Below are 17,759 nucleotides of genomic sequence, written 5' to 3'. Positions count from 1 at the left end.
GAAAATTTAGAAGTTTTTTGGATTTGGCAGTTAAAAAAGCCTTTCTATTTCACAAACCAAATTCAATCTTCTAGGGCCTTTGTATTTTTCTTCTCTGCCTGTTATTCCCTGCCTCTAGGTATTCACACAGCTGGCTTGTTATTTAGGTCTCAGCTCAGTGTACTTCCTCTGGGAGGTCTTCTCTTACCACCCAGTTGCAATTGGCTACCTTCTCAGTGACTCTCAGTCTTTCCATTAATAAATATTTATTCAGTGCCCGCCATATGTCAGGCATATGTGCTTACACAGTGGACACAGCAGACAAATCTGCCCTCTGGGTGCCTTGCATGCAGTCACATCATGTTATCTTTATTTTCTTGTTGGTACACTTCAGCGTCTGAAAATGTTGATTTATTGGCTTTCTCTGTGAATGAAAACAAGAACCTTGGTTTCCTGATTCACCAATATATTTCTAGTACCTGGAACAGCTCTTGGCACATAATCTGCGTTTGATAAATATTTGTGGGATGGAAGGATGAATGGCAATCTTGGAGAGAACAGTTTGAATACATAGTAAAAGCAGAAGATATTTTGCCTTCCCAATAGAATAAATGGAAGGCAGAATGAGCAAATGTACACAACTTTTATGAGAATGTGGCCAACAAATAAAGGAGCTAAAATGAGAATTTGGTAGGAAAACAGATTCAGTGCTTGGTGATTTGTTGTATACAGAGGAGACTGAGGAGACTGAGCCTGTTGAACAAAGCCTCCTGTAGCAGGGGGATTGTCTAGTTCACTGGTATCTATTGCCTAGTGCTGCATCTGGTATGTAGAAAGTGCTTAATGGGTATCTATTGAGTAATGACTTTTTAAACTTGAGGGGAAGATCCAGGAGAGAAAGAGATTAAAGATGCAAGAGCCTGGCGAGAGGAGGTAGATGAGGTCATACAAGAGCATAAGTGCCAGCTGAACTTTGAAGAAGGAAGGAGAGGAGGGGGAGGCATAGAAAAGTTGAAGTGGAGGAAAAGTTGAGGTGGAATTCTTGTTGGATAATCTGATTTTCTTGATACACAGGAAATGTTATCCACTGAGGGGTGGGGAGAGCTACTATTCCTGGTCAAGGGAAACCCTACCAAGGGACTGTCCAGGAGAGCAGGAAGGGTTATTTTCTGGTGACTGATCAAAACAGCCCCTGATGCACATACATGTTGTACTTTATATCAAGGCATCTGTCATATAAAGTATTTACCCATTTGTTTCCAATTAGTATATCGAAAATTTGGAAAAATGTGTTAAACTTGAAGTACTGAATCTCAGCTATAATCTAATAGGGAAGATTGAGAAAGTGGACAAACTGTTAAAATTACGTGAACTCAACTTATCGTATAACAAAATCCGGTAAGTAAATACTTTTTCAGGTAGCACTGCAAGATTGTCATTGTTAAAGAAGTAGATTAATGCTGCCCACGTTACTGAATTGAAAGTCCTATGAAAGAAACAACAGGCACTTGGATCCTCATTCATGGCTAGTCAAGCCCTTCACATATGGTAACTGCATTACTAAAGAAAAGGATAATATCTTTCTAGCATTTTTAATAAAGATTTTATTTGTTTATTCACGAGAGACACAGAGGCAGAGACACGGGCAGAGGGAGAAGCAGGCACCTCAAGGGGAGCCTGATGCAGGACTTGATCCCAGGGCCCCGGGATCACGACCTGAGCCAAAGGCAGATGCTCAATCACTGAGCCACCCATGTGTCCCAGTATCTTTCCAGCATCATCAAAGGAGATAACTCGAGTACCAAATTTTATCCTAATTCCATTTTTGACAGGAATTTTTCAGTCTTTGATCCACTGCCTTATTAAGAAAGTTGACATGAAGCAGTGTTTTAATCATTTTGATCCTAAACATATTTCAATGTATTTTGAACTTACTTGCTTATCCTGATGTTCTTCTTTGCTATAAGAAATACACTCAGTCATGTTTCCACTTCATAATATATATTACTGTGAGAAATAAAACATAAGCTGACAGTGGCAAAAAACCGCACATAGAAAACTTGTTATATAAGGGCGCGTGGGTGGCTCAGTCAGTTAAAAGCGTCTGCCTTGGGCTCAGGTCATGATCTCGGTCCTGGGACTGAGCCCCGCATGGGCTCCCTGCTCGGTGAGGAGTCTCTTCTCCCTCTCCCTCGGTGCCCAGCTTGTGCTTTCTGTCTTTTGGTTAAATGAAATCTTTATAACAAGTTTTCTTTCATTTCTTTTTTTTTTTTTTAACATGATGCAATTATTAAATCTTGAAAATCTTTACATCTGTATACTTTCCCTCCACCTTAGACTCGGTATACGTATTGGCCAAAAAACAAAACCACTAATACTGGCAGAAGCTATAATAGGGCAAAAAATGAAAGAGGGAAAAGAATCAATCCTTAATACAAAGTTTGTATAAAAAATAGTTGATCCTGATAAAAATAATTTCAATAAAATAAAAATGAGAAGAAGCTTGGAAATATTTGTCCATATGGAAAATTTACCAAGGAATTAAACAGACAAATTGGGAAAATATTTCATCAATGAAAATTCATCAATATGAATGATAAATGTTTTATTGATTTAAATATTCTGATTAAAATATATATGTTTATAAATATAGTGTCCTAGTGAGTCCTTCAGTTCAAAATGGCAGCCAAATCCTACTGTCATAGCTAATCTTTTGGTCATGACTTAAGGTAATAAGATCTCTCTTGTGTAGGGCTGTAACATAGGAGTATGTGCTGTTGAGTTTTTCAGCTCTCCCCTGGCTATCCCCCAGGACTCTTCACAGTGGTAGTGAGAGTGCCATGGATAGACTCTTCTTTTTGGTGTTATAGGATCCTAAAGTCTGATGGTAAGATAGGATTCCTGGACCCAGTAATGAAGAATTGGCAGTTTAGCTGTTCTGGTCAATTTCTTTTTAGCCACTTTTGTTTGGTTCTTGTTTATAAAAAGGGTTAGCAAATTATAATTATAAAAAGTAATTCCACATAAAACCAAGGCTATTTATTCTAAACATACAGTGGAGGGACTCTGTCATTATACTTACTAAATTTGATTTTACCCTTTGGTTTCCAGCAAAATTGAAGGCATAGAAAATTTATATAATCTGCAAAAGCTGAACCTTGCAGGAAATGAAATCGAACATATCCCAGTATGGTTAGGGAAGAAGTTAAAATCTTTGCGAATCCTGAATCTGAAAGGCAACAAGATATCATCGGTAAGTTATTCAAAGTAGCAAGGATTTTTTTTTTCTTCAAATTTTTAGACTTGTTGAAAAAAAGATAAAAATCTAAGTCTTTAAAAAATGAGATTTCTTCTTTTAAGATTCTTGGTCCTTTGACCACACGTCAAATTCAGACATAACCTCTAGGGACTTTCTAAGGTAATTAAATATAGGCATTTCTGGTTTTGCATGATTCCATGTAACTGAGAGTTGACCTCTTAGGATTTTGCAGCATTTCATTTGAGCCTCAGAAAACTTTTATTTTATGGAAGCAATAAAAGATTATTTTTTGAATACTATCAGGTAGTATCGTCTTTTTCCAGGTTAAGTTGTGTGACCCAAAGTCACACAACTGGTGCCAGAATCCAGGTCCTGAATGCCTGGAACCAAGTTCTTTTTTTGTTTTTTTTCAGACTTATGAATTAAGCTTGATTATAGTGTCAGGTGTTATAGGAGGTTAATTACTAGCTCTTTTATTGTAGAGCAATATTGTCATCATGGCTCACATAATCTAATAATCGTGTATGCTTTTCTTTGAAGTATAATTTATTATTTTTTTCTGACATTTATACAGTTAGATGTTCAATAAGTATTAAGTAAAAACAATTTACTTACATCTATATTAAAATTGGAAAAATCATGCTTAATTTAAGGAACATCAGTCATAAAATAGACAATAAAAGATGTACTTTCTAATATGGGTCTAGACCTGCCTTCTGTGACCTTGGAGAATTCCATTCTCTCTCTAAAACTCCATTGTGTAAATTGGAGAAAACAAAACCTTCCCTGCCTTTTTTACAGGGGTGTTCTGGAGCTCAGATAAAATGATAGATGTGAAAATGTTTTAAAGACTTTACAACACTAACTCCTTAAACCGTCATCAGGGGAAGGCATTAATAATAAACAACATTTGTTTAATTGCTGTTCAGTTTGCAATATCTGTGGTTTCTTATTTCATCTTTATAAGTCTGGTGAGGTGACCCTGTACCATTTCACTGCAACAGCCCAAGAGCCTCAGAGCCCAAACCCATGTTGCACAGCATCACCTTAGAGCTCTTGGGGCTTATGCTGTGATGGAAAGAGGTAGCCATGAATCTAAAATTTGCTATAAATATTCCTCTAAGTAGTCGATTGTTAGTACTCAGTGTCAACTGATGTTAACAGGAAAATCATTCAATAAATATTTATTACCATTTTAAATTTTTCATGACTTTCTTATCTCAGTTTATATTTGACGTTAGCATCAGTAAGAGATTGATACACATTCACTTGTGAGTGGAGATGTATTAGGAGTAGCATTTCTCAACCTTTTAAAATCTGTCTTGGGATAAACATAAAAATCTTCAAAAATGTGAGTATCTCCCTGTATCCTTACTTATTTCTTTTAACTATCAATTATAACTATTATATGAAGATTTGCCACAATCTTTTCAGTAGTCATATTTTTTGATGTATTCAATCAGTACAGTGAAAGAATGATAGGTTGAAAGTTAACACAGACTTGAATTCAGATCCTGTTTTGTTCATTTGTAATCTCTGAGCTTTGGGCAGGTTATTTAACTTCTTCGAGCCTCACTTTTTTTCATCTACAAAATTAAAATGGTGTTTATATCACAGGTTGTTGTGAGGAGTCATAAAAGAAACAATATATGGAAAATGCCTAATACTGCCCTGATACATTATAGATATTCACGTACTCCCATTCTGTTTCTCTTCTCAGAGCACTAATTTTGGGTAATGGGTTCCTTGAATTGGTTCCTTGCCATATTGCTATCAATTTTCTTAATTTATTATTTCCTTTAGGTGTGTTTTTGTTATTTTAAAATTAAATTATACTAATACTAGTGTTATATATCATTTCAGCTCCAAGATGTAAGCAAGTTGAAACCACTTCAAGATTTGACTTCTCTGATCCTACTTGAAAATCCAATTGTGACCCTTCCTCATTATATCCAGTTTACCATTTTTCACCTTCGCTCATTGGAAAGTTTGGAAGGTCAGCCAGTAACTAGTCAGGACAGACAAGAAGCTTTTGCGAGATTCAGTTTAGGTAAGGTGACATTTAAAAAAAACTAAATTTGGGTGGGGGAGGAATTTATTTTCAAAAGTTATCCAGAAAAATATATTGAAGTATGAACTTTATAATGCTATTAGGTTTTTTTTTTTTTTTTTTTTTTGGAAAATGACAACATAAATCAATTAACATCAATGTCATTATACAGTAATTATCCATTAACATCGTTAAGCATCAGTAAATATTTATTGAGCACATACTGTGAGCCAGGCACTGTTATCTGGCACTGATGTACAATGGTGAACAAGGCATATGGTAGTGGCCTTCATGCAGCCTGTATTTTAGTGGAAAAGAAAGATCAAAAGCAAGCAAACTGAGATAAAATAACAGAGGAAAACCCCCTTTTGGCAAAGGAATGGCTCTCTGGGAAATGGCATATAAGCTGAACGCATAGGCAGGGAAGGGATTAGCCATGTGAAGAGGGACATTCAGGGAGAAGGGCAGCTAGCACTTTCAGGCTGGAAAGCCGCTAAGAAATTAAAGAACTGAAAAATCAGTATGGCGGTCCTGGGTGGCTTTAGTCAGTTAAGAATCTGCCTTCAGCTCAGGTCATTATCTCAGGGTCCGAGGATTGAGTCTCAGGTTGGGCTCCCCAATGAGAGGGGAGCCTGCCTCTCCCTCAGCCCTCCTCCCTGCTCGTTCTCTCTCTCTTTCTCTCTCTCTCAAATAAATAAATAAAATCTTTAAAAAAATAAAACATCAGTATGACTGGAGAATAGCTCAAGAAAAAGTTGGGAAGGCTGGGGGAGGAGCAAGATGACACAGGGCCTTGGGGTTTGGATTTTATTTCAGGTACAATGGGAAGCAAATGAGGATTTTTTTTTTTTTTTCTTAAAGATTTTATTTATTTATACACAGAGAGAGGGCAGCCCGGGTGTCTCAGCGGTTTAGCGCCACCTTCAGCCCAGGCCATGATCCTGGAGACCTGGGATGCAGTCCCATGTCAGGCTCCCTGCATGGGGCCGGCTTCTCCCTCTGCCTGTGTCTCTGCCTGTCTCTCTCTTTCTATGTCTCTAATAAATAAATAAAACCTTAAAAAAAAAATACACAGAGAGAGAGAGAGAGAGGCAGAGACACAAGCAGGCTCCATGTGGGGAGCCTGATGTGGGACTTGATCCCGGGTCCCCGGGACCACACCCCAGGCCCAAGGCAGCGCTAAACCGCTGAGCCGCTGGGGCTGCCTGCAAATGAGGATTTTTAAGCAGCAATAAGGCACAATCCATTTTATTAAGATTATTTTTAGAGTACTCATCATCATAAGCACTGAGTATTGCATAGAATTGAATCACAATATTGTACAGCTGAAACTAATATAACACTATGTTAAGTATACTGGAGTTAAAATATTTTTTTAAAGATTATTTTTTATGCAGGATGAAGAATGATTTGAAGCAGGGCAAATGGAGAAAAAAGGGACATGTCTGAAGGCTATTGTGGTAACCTAGGCTAGAAGTGTTGGTGGCCTGTATTTAGATGGCAACGGTTTCTAATGAAGTGGGTAATTCCCAGGCTTCTGGCCTGAGTAAATGGTTGGATTGGTGATATTGTGTATACAAGAGGGAGACTTCAGAATTCTAGGTTTGAATGTCTGTGAGACAACCAAGAAGAGGGTTGGAAATACGAGTCTGGAGTTGGGAGAGATCTGTACTGGAGATATAAATGCGGAGCTTGTCAGCCTAACAATGATATTTAATCCCATTGGAATTGATTGGTTCACTCAGGCTGGGGTTGGGAAGAGCAAGGTGAGCCACCTAAGCAGACTGAGAAAGAGAGGCCAAGTAAGGGGAAACCCAGGAAATAGTGGGTTGCAAAAGCCCCGAGAAAATTTCACGAGAGGAAGTGGTCAGCTGTGTTGAGTGTTGCTGAGACATAAAGAAAAAGTAAGATGAGCACAGAGAAGTGCTTTAGATTGGCAGTACATGATGGTCTTGACCAGCACAGTTAAGGAGTGGTTAGGAAAAAATGCTAGATTGTAGATCCAAGAGTGAATCGAGGGGACGCATTTGGGTGAAGGTTTGAAGTTTCCTCCCATGATTTCTCTCTCCTAGTTCCTAATAAGTGAAATTTTAAAGAGTTTAAGTTAAAAAAAAAAAATCAATAGCTTCCAGACCAGGAAATGGGCAGAAGCAAACGCAGTAAACCTGAAAGCTAATAAAGAGTATTTGAGAGTGGAGTGGAGAGACCATCATGGCTCATTTCTTATCGTCCTTGAAAAGACAAGATGAGGTCAGAGAAAAACAAAAGACTGTCTCTTGATAAGAGGGATACTTTATTAGAAGGGAGCAAAGATTTGTGCAGGTGTGGGAGTTTTGTTGCTTTGGTGGTGGGAAAATGAGAAAGTCCCCATGAGTGAGGTCTTTTCTCAGTGAAATATGAGGTCATCAGCTGAGAAAAAAATGGAAGGAGTATGGGAAGTTTGAAGACAAAGATGAAGGTCTGAAATAGCTATTTTAGAGTGTTAGGAAATGAATCTGTATGTTCAACCATTTGAAATTGATGTTCGTCTGTTTTGGCTTACAGAAACAGTAGTTTCATATAGTTTGATCCAATCCTTGAGAAATATGGTAAATTTTTATTAGTTTGGATCCCCTAACTCAATATTTGTTACCCTGAAGTGAATGTTTTAGAATCTTTAAAAATATAAATAATGCAAAGAAAAGTCATCATATAAATATACTTTTGGGGAAATGTTTAAATTACTTATGATTACTTATGAATCTGAGTATTAATTAGGAGCCTTTAAGGCTCTTGGAATCCATTGGTGAGCCAGACAGCTGCAGTTTCTTTTCTTTTCTTTTCTTTTTTTTTTAAGATGTTATTTATTTATTCATGAGAGACAAAGAGAGGCAGAGACCCAGGCTGAGGGAGAAGCAGGCTCCCTGTATGCTCAACCGCTGAGCCACCCAGGTGCCCCCAGACAGATGCAGTTTCTGCTTTTCAAAGCTTTAGTGGGAAAGGCAGATGCCTAGCCATTTGATCACATTTTGTAACTCATTGTATGACGAAGGGCCCAGCAGTGGTACAGGGTGACCTGAATGCATCCCTGGGAAGCATCTCACCTGGGGAGAGGATAGATTCAGGGCAGGATTCTCAAAATATTTTTTCAAAACAAAGACCTGGAGGGTATAAAATAGCCCAGTAGGAGAGAGAGGAAGAAAGTTCCAGACAGAAGGTGTCAATAAAAGCCTGCAGGATGGGGCACCTGAGTGGCTCAGTTGGTTAAGCGTCCGACTCTTGGTTTTGGCTCAGGTCATGATTTTGGGGTCCTGAGATGAGCCCTGGGGTCACTGGGCTCTGTGCTCAGCAGGGAGTCTGCTCATCCCTCTCCCCTCCCATACCCCCCGCCCACTAAAATAAAATCTTTTAAAAAAAGAAAGAAAGAAAATCTGCAGCTGGAGAGGGAATTTGGGACCAAATCATGAAGGTTTTTTTGTGAGTTCTTCATGTAAGTTTTGGATCCTATCCTAAACATAGTAGCAGGAAGCCTTTGAAGGATTTTTAAGATAACAAAGTATTTTGCAGACCTGCTTACAGTATCCTTTAAAGTGTAATTACTAATATCAGATAAAATATTACAAGTTTTTTAACAGGAGACCTGGAAAAACCTCATTTATCAACATGCTATTTGAATGAAATGAAATACTTGGAAGTACTGTTACTTTTTTTTTTTTTTTTGAGATTTATTTATTTATTTGAGAGAGAGAGAGAGAACATGTAGGCTAGAGGGCCAGGGGCAGGGGTGAGGGCAGAGGGAGAGAATCTTCAAGCTGACTCCCCACTGAATATGGAGCCCAACACCGGGCTTGATCTCATAACCCTGAGATCACGACCTGAGCCAAAACCAAGAGTGGGGCACTTAACCAACTGAGCCACTCAGGCACCCCATAAAGTGTTATCTTTTAATATCGTTTTCCGAATGATATTGCCTTCTTACTTTTTGATATAAATCACTTTCTAGCTCAAGATAGTCTTTTCCCCAAAAAACCACAGTGAATAGTTTTCTTTTTTTCTAAAGATTTTATTTATTCATGAGACACACAGAGAGAGGCAGAGACATAGGCAGAGGGAGAAGCAGACTCCCTTTGGGGAGCCCAATTTGGGACTTGATCCTGGACCCTGGAATCTTGCCCTGGGCCGAAGGTAGACATTCAGCCACGGAGCCACCCAGGTGCCCCTGTGAATAGTTTTCAAAGTAAAATTGTACTTATACTACTCCAAGACTTCTTTTGCTATTATTTGAGAAATAGCCTCACCTTTCTTCAAGTAGAAAGTGTTATGATCAATAAACTCTTAAATTTGTGTTGGCAGATGAGGTAGAAAGACTGGAAAGAGACCTGGAGAAGAAGACAATGGAAACTGAAGAGCTTAGGAGTGAGCAGACAAGGTTCCTTGAGGAAATTAAAAGTCAAGATAAATTGAACAAATCACTGAAAGAGGAGGCCAGACTACAAAAACAGAGCTATGAGGAGCTGGAGAGTAACCTAAACACCAAAAATGAATTGGTAAGCCTGGGTTTCACATTGCTTTGACTGTATTCTTTGGAAATAGAGAATTCTTCGTCCTTGGGTCTAAAAACAAAACTTCTGGACTGTAGAATGGGGCAGGCGTGGTTTAATAGAAATGTGTGCAGAAGTTTCTACAAATTATCGTTGGCTGCACACTGTGGGGCATGGGCCCCCAGGGATGGGTACTGTCTTGGGCTACGTTATGTGAGGCATGGTGTCCAAAATAAAGGAGGACAGTGAAGCCTCACGCTGAGGAGCTGCTCAGACTGTCCCTAGATTTTTGTATTTTATTTATAACAACAGCATTGTTGGTGAGGTTATACATTGGCAAAAATTTTCAGAAGGCAAATCGGCAAAACTATCCAAATTTAAAGGGATGTAACCCTATGTTCTACATATTGGAAATATATACTACGCTAATTTAATATATAATTATGTACGATACTCTGTAGAAATTGTAGCAATAATGTATATCATGTGTGTACATATATACACATATACATGGACATTCACCACAATCTTATTTATATTAGTAAAGTACTGAAAATAGCTCAAACGGGCCTCGTGGATATCCATCTGGTAGAATAACGGTGTTGCTGTTAAAATAAGGTGGAGCCGTATGTCCTGATAGGACGTATGTCTGATCTCTATTGCTCTGTGAAGAAAGCAAGCTGGGAAACAGGGTATCAAGGACGATGCGATGTATGTGGCATGGATAATAGTATGCGAGGAAAAACAGTAGATAGGTACCCAAACTCTTGACAGTAGTTATTTCTGGGGAGCGGATTATAAAGCACTTTGATTTTTTTTTTTTTTAAAGATTTTATTTATTTATTCCTGAGACACACAGAGAAAGGCAGAGGGAGAAGCAGGCTCCCTGTGGGGAGCCCGATGCAGTACTCAATCCCGGGACCCCGGGGTCATGGCTTGGTATTTTTTAAATATATACACACGCACACACGCGCGCGCGCGCGCACACACACACACACACACACACACTCTCTCTAGAAAAAGAAATGGCAAATAGAAATATAACAAAACAATGTTTTACTTAGTAATAAAGAAATTTCTAGGGGTACCTGAGTGTTTCTGTCAGTTGAGCATCCGACTCTAGATTTCTGCTCAGGTCATGATCTCAGGGTCCTGAGATGGAGCTCCATGCTCACTGCTTAGGATTGTGTCTCTGCTCTGCGCACGCCCCCCACCCCCTGCTGTCTATTTAAAAAAAAAAAAAAAAAGGAAATTTCTTTCTTTTTTTTTGTATTCAGCTTTTCATAAACATTTAACTAGGTCATTTAAGAACTTTCAATAAGTATTATTTTTGAAGATGGATATGTAGGGACACTTGGCTGCCTCAGTCCTAGAGCATGCATTCTTTTTTGTTGTTATTTTTATTTCAGTTCAGTTAATTAACATATCATGTATTACTAGTTTCAGAGGTAGAGGTCATTGATTCATCAGGCTTATGTAACACCCGGTGCCCATTACATCACATGCCCTCCTCCATGCCCATCCCCCAGTTACCCCACCCCCCCACTCACCTCCCCAGCAACCCTCAGTTTGTTTCCTATGATTAAGAGTTTCTTATGGTTTGTCTCCCTCTTTGATTTTGTCTTGTTTTATTTTTCCCTCTAAAAATAAATTTCTAATAACTGTCCTGAGACAAATTGTAATAACTCTGGAATGGAATTGCTGTCACTGAAACAGGCATAATAAGCTCAGGGATTAGAGAAAAGATAAAAAAAAAAACGTTAGCTAGGGAGATGGACTAAATGACTTAAAATGCCTTTTCAACCCAGAGAATCGGATTCTGTAAAATTGTTGGGTTACATTCTTTGAAGGAAAAAATAGCTATTGCTCTTCTCTTTTTTTTTTTCTTTTGACAATTCTTTTTCTGATCTGTGCATAACTTAGAGAATTTAATTTCTCATATAACTAATGAAATCCTAGATGGTTCTCTTTCTTTTTGCACCCCTCTCCCCTTCAAGATGGGTATTCTGGCTTGATTGACTTGATCTGTTGATAAGAATTGTGCTTTAAGTACCTATGTTTTTTAACTAGAAAAAAGTGTTTCCTCCTCTATGTAGCGTTGGAAATTGTTACTTGAAATCTGAATACTTAGTGACTATCTTTTTCTTGAGCTCTTCTTTGCCTGAGGAAAAAGATTTATACCAGGGGTCATGATGAAAGCCAGGGCAGCTTCCCCAGCCCTATCAGTCAGCTACTCAGAGCATTTGCAGGTTGCTTCATACACCTCTTATTTGAAGGTAGTTTTCAAATATGTCAGCCATATTCTGAAGGCATATTGTATAAGATGTTAATAATCTGATAATTGTCAATAATTATATATAGCACATACTTCTGTTGCTCTCTCTTCCATGATTGATGATTAATTAAATCATTAGAAACTTATATGACAGTTTGATTTTAGCAGTGCACTCTTTGGGCCACCACGTAACATTTGTATGTAAAATACAAATATGGGGCACCTGGCTGGCTAAGTTGGTAGAGTGTACAACTCTTGATCTTGAGTTCATGCCCCATGTTGGGTGTGTGACAACTACTTAAAAATAAATAATAAATAAAACTTAAAAATAAAATACAAATATAAAAACAGTATTTACTATGGTATCACTTGATACTTGTAAACATTTAATAAATTTTCCTGAGTTTGCTAATCTTTTTTTTATAATATAGAATCCATCTTTTATTGTGAAGATAAGAGAACATTGTAATTTCTATATGCAGCCTCCCTGGTACATGTTAGTTAATTCATTGAAAACCTGGCGGGATCCCTGGGTGGCGCAGCGGTTTGGCGCCTGCCTTTAGCCCAGGGCGTGATCCTGGAGACCCGGGATCGAATCCCACGTCGGGCTCCTGGTGCATGGAGCCTGCTTCTCCCTCTGCCTGTGTCTCTGCCCCTCTCTCTCTCTCTCTCTCTCTCTCTCTCTCTCTCTGTGACTATCATAAATAAATAAAAATTTAAAAAATATATTAAAAAAAAAAGAAAACCTGGGCAAAATCTTACATCTTTTGACTTTGCACTATCCCCAAATTATGGATTATTATAGTTGCTAATTTTCTCTTTTTTCTACTTATAATGTTGATATATTTGTGCTGTGAATAAATGTTTTGTAAATTGTCAACAGTTTTTGCTGGGTTTATTTTCAGTAACTATTTTTGGTTGGAAGACATTGCTCTTTATGTCACTGTTATTTTTATCATTAACCATTTAAAAGCATATTGACATGTGAATTCTGCATCTTATTTTTTACAAAATGGCATATATATCATGGCTCTCTAAGTAAAAAAAAAATACCCACATATGCATGCATGCACACATTATACGTACGTATAAATATTTTAAAATTTTTTCTGTCTATATTGTGTTCCATTTGTTTAACCTACTCTTATTGATGAATATTAGGTTGCTTCCACTTTATTAGAAATGATACTACAGAGAAAATTTTTGTAAATATGTATTTCTGCATTCATAGTAGTAATTCCTTGGTATAAATCACTACAAGTTGGGGCACCTGGCTGGCTCAGTCAGTAGGGCATGTGACTCTCAGTCTCAGGGTTGTGAGTTCAAGCCCCACGTTGGTAGAGGTTACCAAAAAAAATAATTTTAAAGAAAATCACTACAAATGGAATTACTATGATACTTACATTTTTAATTTTGGTAAACATTAAGCATATAGCTGCTTTATACTTCTATAGCAGTGAGTGAAAGAGCCCAATTTCCCACTTGAAATTATTTTGAACTTGTAAATAAGTTAGGAAAAAAGTGAAATCTCATTGCTTTAATTTTACTTTTTTTTTTTAGTTGGACAGCTGATTGTTGCATATGTATTTGTTAGATATTTTATATTCTTTAAATTTTTAAAAATAATTTTTTAATCGGGCTATTTTTAAATTTCAATTCAATTAATTAACATATGGTATATCATTGGTTTAGAGGTAGAGGTCAGTGATTCATCAGACTTATGTAACACCCAGTGCTCATTCTATCCCGTGCCCTCCTTAATGTTCCCTCCCCCAGTTACCCCATTCCCCCATCCCCCTCCCCTCCATCAGCCCTCATGTTGTTTTGCCTGTTCTTTCATTATTCCAAAAGAGTATTCTACGTCTCAAAAAGAATTCTGGATCTTACTCTAAAAGCCTACATTTGAAAAACATTTTCCATTATCTTCTCTAGAATATATCTGGTGATAATATCATCTACAGTTATATGATGCTTTCCAGTTTTGTCAAGTAATTCTTCACATAGGAGGTCAATTAACCTGTAAAAGAAATGGGGTAGACTGCATTTTCTATAAAACTTCTGGTGCCATTTAAACTATAATAGTCCCCTCTCTTCCTGCCACCAACAGATACTAATTTAATGAACTTTAATGTTAATATTGCTCTTTGTCTTTTCACAAGTTATTTAACTCCTGTTCTTCAGTTTCCTCATTTTTAATATGAGGATCACTTACCTGTCCTGCCAGCCTCATAGAGTTGTGAGGACTAAGTAAGGTAATGAATATGAAAATAATTTGAATTGAATTAAGCTAAGTGATGGAAGGTGGTAGACCTGTGATATAGTCAATGATGATAAAATGTGTGTCCATATGAGAGAATGGTGCAGGTGCTAATAACATTGTCTTCCTCAGGTAAGTTGTCAGTAAAAAGCAGCTTCTATCTATTACTACAGCTTAACTCTCTAAAGTTCTCCAGGTGATGGACTCTGTTTGCTTTTTTTCTTCTTTTAGCCCTTGTTTTGGTTTCTTGCAGAGCATTTTCTGCCGATTCTTTATTCTTCCTTAAAGGTAGTTCCTTCAGGGCTGAATTGCACACTATATTTTTCATGGTTTGCATGATAACTTGTGTTACTATGCTTTTGTACATCGTAAGTTTTGAAACTGGCTTGCCTTCTCAAGAAATGTGCTTGTGTGTGTTATGTGTAATTTTTTTAATGGATGTGTACATAGGGCAGTAAATTCAAATGTGAGGGAAAGAATTTGTATCACTTTTCTTACTGGTAAATATGCCAACTGCAGTCAACTCTTGATTATCCACAGCTAATACTGTAACTAGCCTACTTTCCAGGCCCTTTGACTCCTAATGTGCTCTCGTTTATGCATTTATGCCACAGACATTTATTGAATGCTTACTGAATGCTAAGCCTAGCACTATAAAAGACAAAAAGGTAATTTTGAATTGCACAGAATATATATTATTTGCCTGCAGAGACCAGTCCATATATTATTGTTCATGGTTCCAGTCACATTTGCCTTTTTTTTTTGGCCTTACTGCTAATAATCTTTGGGAAGGGAAACCTGAGATTAGTTGATGCTGTTAGTTGTGAGTGGCTTTCTTGAGATTTGGCGAAAGCATCAGTGTGGGCAGCTGTGCTGGACACCCTGCAGCAGGACATCAAGGCATCACATAATAGATGGAGTGTTCGATTTGAAATCAGGAGACTTGTAACTGAACTCTGTCTCTTTACTGTAAGCTGTGCAATTGGGCAAGGTATTTAACCTCCTGCTGCAGCTTTTGTCATCTCATAGGGTAAAGATGGTAAAGATCCAGTGAGGTAGCACATGTGTGAAAGGCTTAGCACACTCCTGGCATACAGTGAGTACTCGATCAAGATTACCTGTCATCCAGGTTAGCATTACTTCCATTTGGACAGATAATCAGGAGATGACTGTAAGCTAAATCGTGCACGACTTTGAGTTCCTAGGCCTTGTAAAATGTTCACGTTTGTTTATGTTTTATTCTCAGCTTGCATTTTCATATTAATAAAATTTTTCTGCATGTTTTTTGTCTGGTATCTACTCTCCAATGCTGTAAAAAAAAAAAAAAGGCAAAAATCACTTAGTGGACCTTTGAAACGAATTCACAGGATTGGCTTAGTAGGAAGGGGGCTGATAGTGATGTTAATAAAATATTTAGCTTCTGCCACTAGTCTAATATGTAACTTTTGACCAGTCAATTCACCAATCTAGGACTCCTTTCTTTATTTTTAATTCAGATAATTAAATTGGATGATCTCTTTTCTTCTAGCTCTAGAAATTTCTAAGAATAAGTAAAAAGTTATAATTATAGTAGAATTACTTTATTAAAAGTTCAGTATTATATATTGGGATCTGATTGACCTCATTCACATCCTTTATCCTCGATTACAAAGAAGAATGTTCAGAACACTGAGCTCTACTATAGCAACAACAGTACAATTAAAACCAATCTCTTATTTTCATCCTTCTCACTGCTCCTTGTGATTCCTTTGTAATTACTCCCAAATATCATTTCCATCTATAACTATCAGTAACATTGCAGAGTAAGTCAAATAAATTCATGCTAATTATTGGAAAATCAGGAAGCGAGTACTTAATAGAGTATTTAAAAATAATTGACACAATTATTTCCATGTTTGGATAAAGCAAATTGAAATTATTTTTAAAATCTTTATTGTATCCTGAAATTGCATATAAACTTCAAAGGTCTTTTATGTGATCTCTTATGAAGTGATAATTTTATATTGCATATTTCATAATACTTTAGAATAAGGATAAAATACTGTGAATGCTCTGCTATTTGCTGTGAGTTTTAAAACACTTTAATTATTAGTTATGACTAGAACTTGCCATGCCATTGTACCTTTAATACTAACTTATACTACTTGTTTCATATCAAATTGGGCCAATAGCTAAAACAGAAGACCATGGAACTAATGCGAGCATGTCAGAAACAGTATGAGATGGAACAGGAGTTGGCCTTTTATAAAATTGATGCCAAATTTGAGCCACTAAATTATTACCCATCAGAGGTGAGTTTAACATTCATTCATTCATTTATTTATTTATTTATTTATTTATTTATTTATTTATTTATTTATTTATAGCTTAATGTTTTAGTAATCCAAATTAAAGCCAGCATTGAGTGGAGTGGGGGAAGGCGGATGGTGAAAATGTTCAAGGGACTTTATCAATAATCATTCTACTTTCTTGTTATGAGGGCATCAGCAGAGTAAACATATTTTGGCTGAATCAGTTAATTTTTTTGGTGTAGTAAGTTAAAGCAGGATCCAAAAGAGGTAAAAAGGCCCAAGAGAATCTGTGTGATTCTGATACCATATTATTTCATACTAAAATTTATTGGACTGAGATCTTACTTACATATCAGCCAAGAAACCAAAATAAAACACCTAAATTGTGATTTGAGACATTAAGCATGGCTAATAATCACATAACTGTAGGCAGTTCTTTAATCAGCCAATCTAAACACTTTTTGGGGATAGAATCCCTTGAGGGATTCTGAGAGACCGTTTTTTTGTTTTAGTTCTTTTTTGGTATATTAAGAATGAGATTAAAAGTGGCATATATTTTTCAACTTCTAGGTATGTAGGATTAATGTTAGGCAATTCTGTGATATGTTCTTCACTAATAAAATGAATGATGTCACTTAGCTGCTTAGAAGTTACTTACTAAACCATAAATATTTACTTATTTTGCTTTTAGTATGTCGAAATTGATAAAACCCCAGATGAAAGCCCTTACATTGGCAAATCCAGATACAAGAGAAATATGTTCACTACAGAGAGTTATATTATCGCAAATGCCCAGACAGTAAAGATCAAGAAGATGGAGCTAGATGAAGGGGAACAACTCAGAAATGAGCACGTGAACTTGGGAGCATCGCCACCAGACATACAACTGGAAGACAAAGAAAAAAAAATAAGTGCAGGTTAACAAAAGTTATTTTAAATTCTTTTGAGGGTATCCCTGGGTGGCTCAGCGGTTTAGCACCTGCCTTTGGCCCAGGGCGTGATCCTGGAGTCCCGGGATCGAGTCCTGCGTCAGGCTCCCGGCACAGAGCCTGCTTCTCCCTCTGCCTGTGTCTCTCTGCCTCTCTCTCTCTCTCTCTCTCTCTCTCATGAATAAATAAATAAAATCTT

The 17,759-nt window shown here is 37.2% G+C and overlaps 1 protein-coding gene across 3 annotated transcripts in view; it reads left to right on the top strand.

Moving 5' to 3' along the window:
• CNTRL (centriolin) overlaps nt 1-17,759 on the top strand; it is a 75,959-nt gene that overhangs the window by 8,627 nt on the left and 49,573 nt on the right. For all 3 annotated transcript variants that reach the window (XM_055301474.1, XM_055301472.1, XM_055301475.1), the window contains exons 4-9: nt 1,247-1,377; nt 3,091-3,232; nt 5,102-5,288; nt 9,621-9,814; nt 16,512-16,631; nt 17,323-17,548. In XM_055301474.1, coding sequence (XP_055157449.1) covers nt 1,247-1,377; nt 3,091-3,232; nt 5,102-5,288; nt 9,621-9,814; nt 16,512-16,631; nt 17,323-17,548 — 1,000 coding nt within the window. The remainder of the gene's footprint in view (nt 1-1,246; nt 1,378-3,090; nt 3,233-5,101; nt 5,289-9,620; nt 9,815-16,511; nt 16,632-17,322; nt 17,549-17,759) is intronic.

This window comes from Nyctereutes procyonoides, unplaced genomic scaffold (genome assembly GCF_905146905.1).
Source record: "Nyctereutes procyonoides isolate TBG_1078 unplaced genomic scaffold, NYPRO_anot_genome, whole genome shotgun sequence".
NCBI classification, from domain to species: Eukaryota; Metazoa; Chordata; class Mammalia; order Carnivora; family Canidae; genus Nyctereutes; species Nyctereutes procyonoides.
This window is presented reverse-complemented; position numbering and strand designations above follow the sequence as displayed.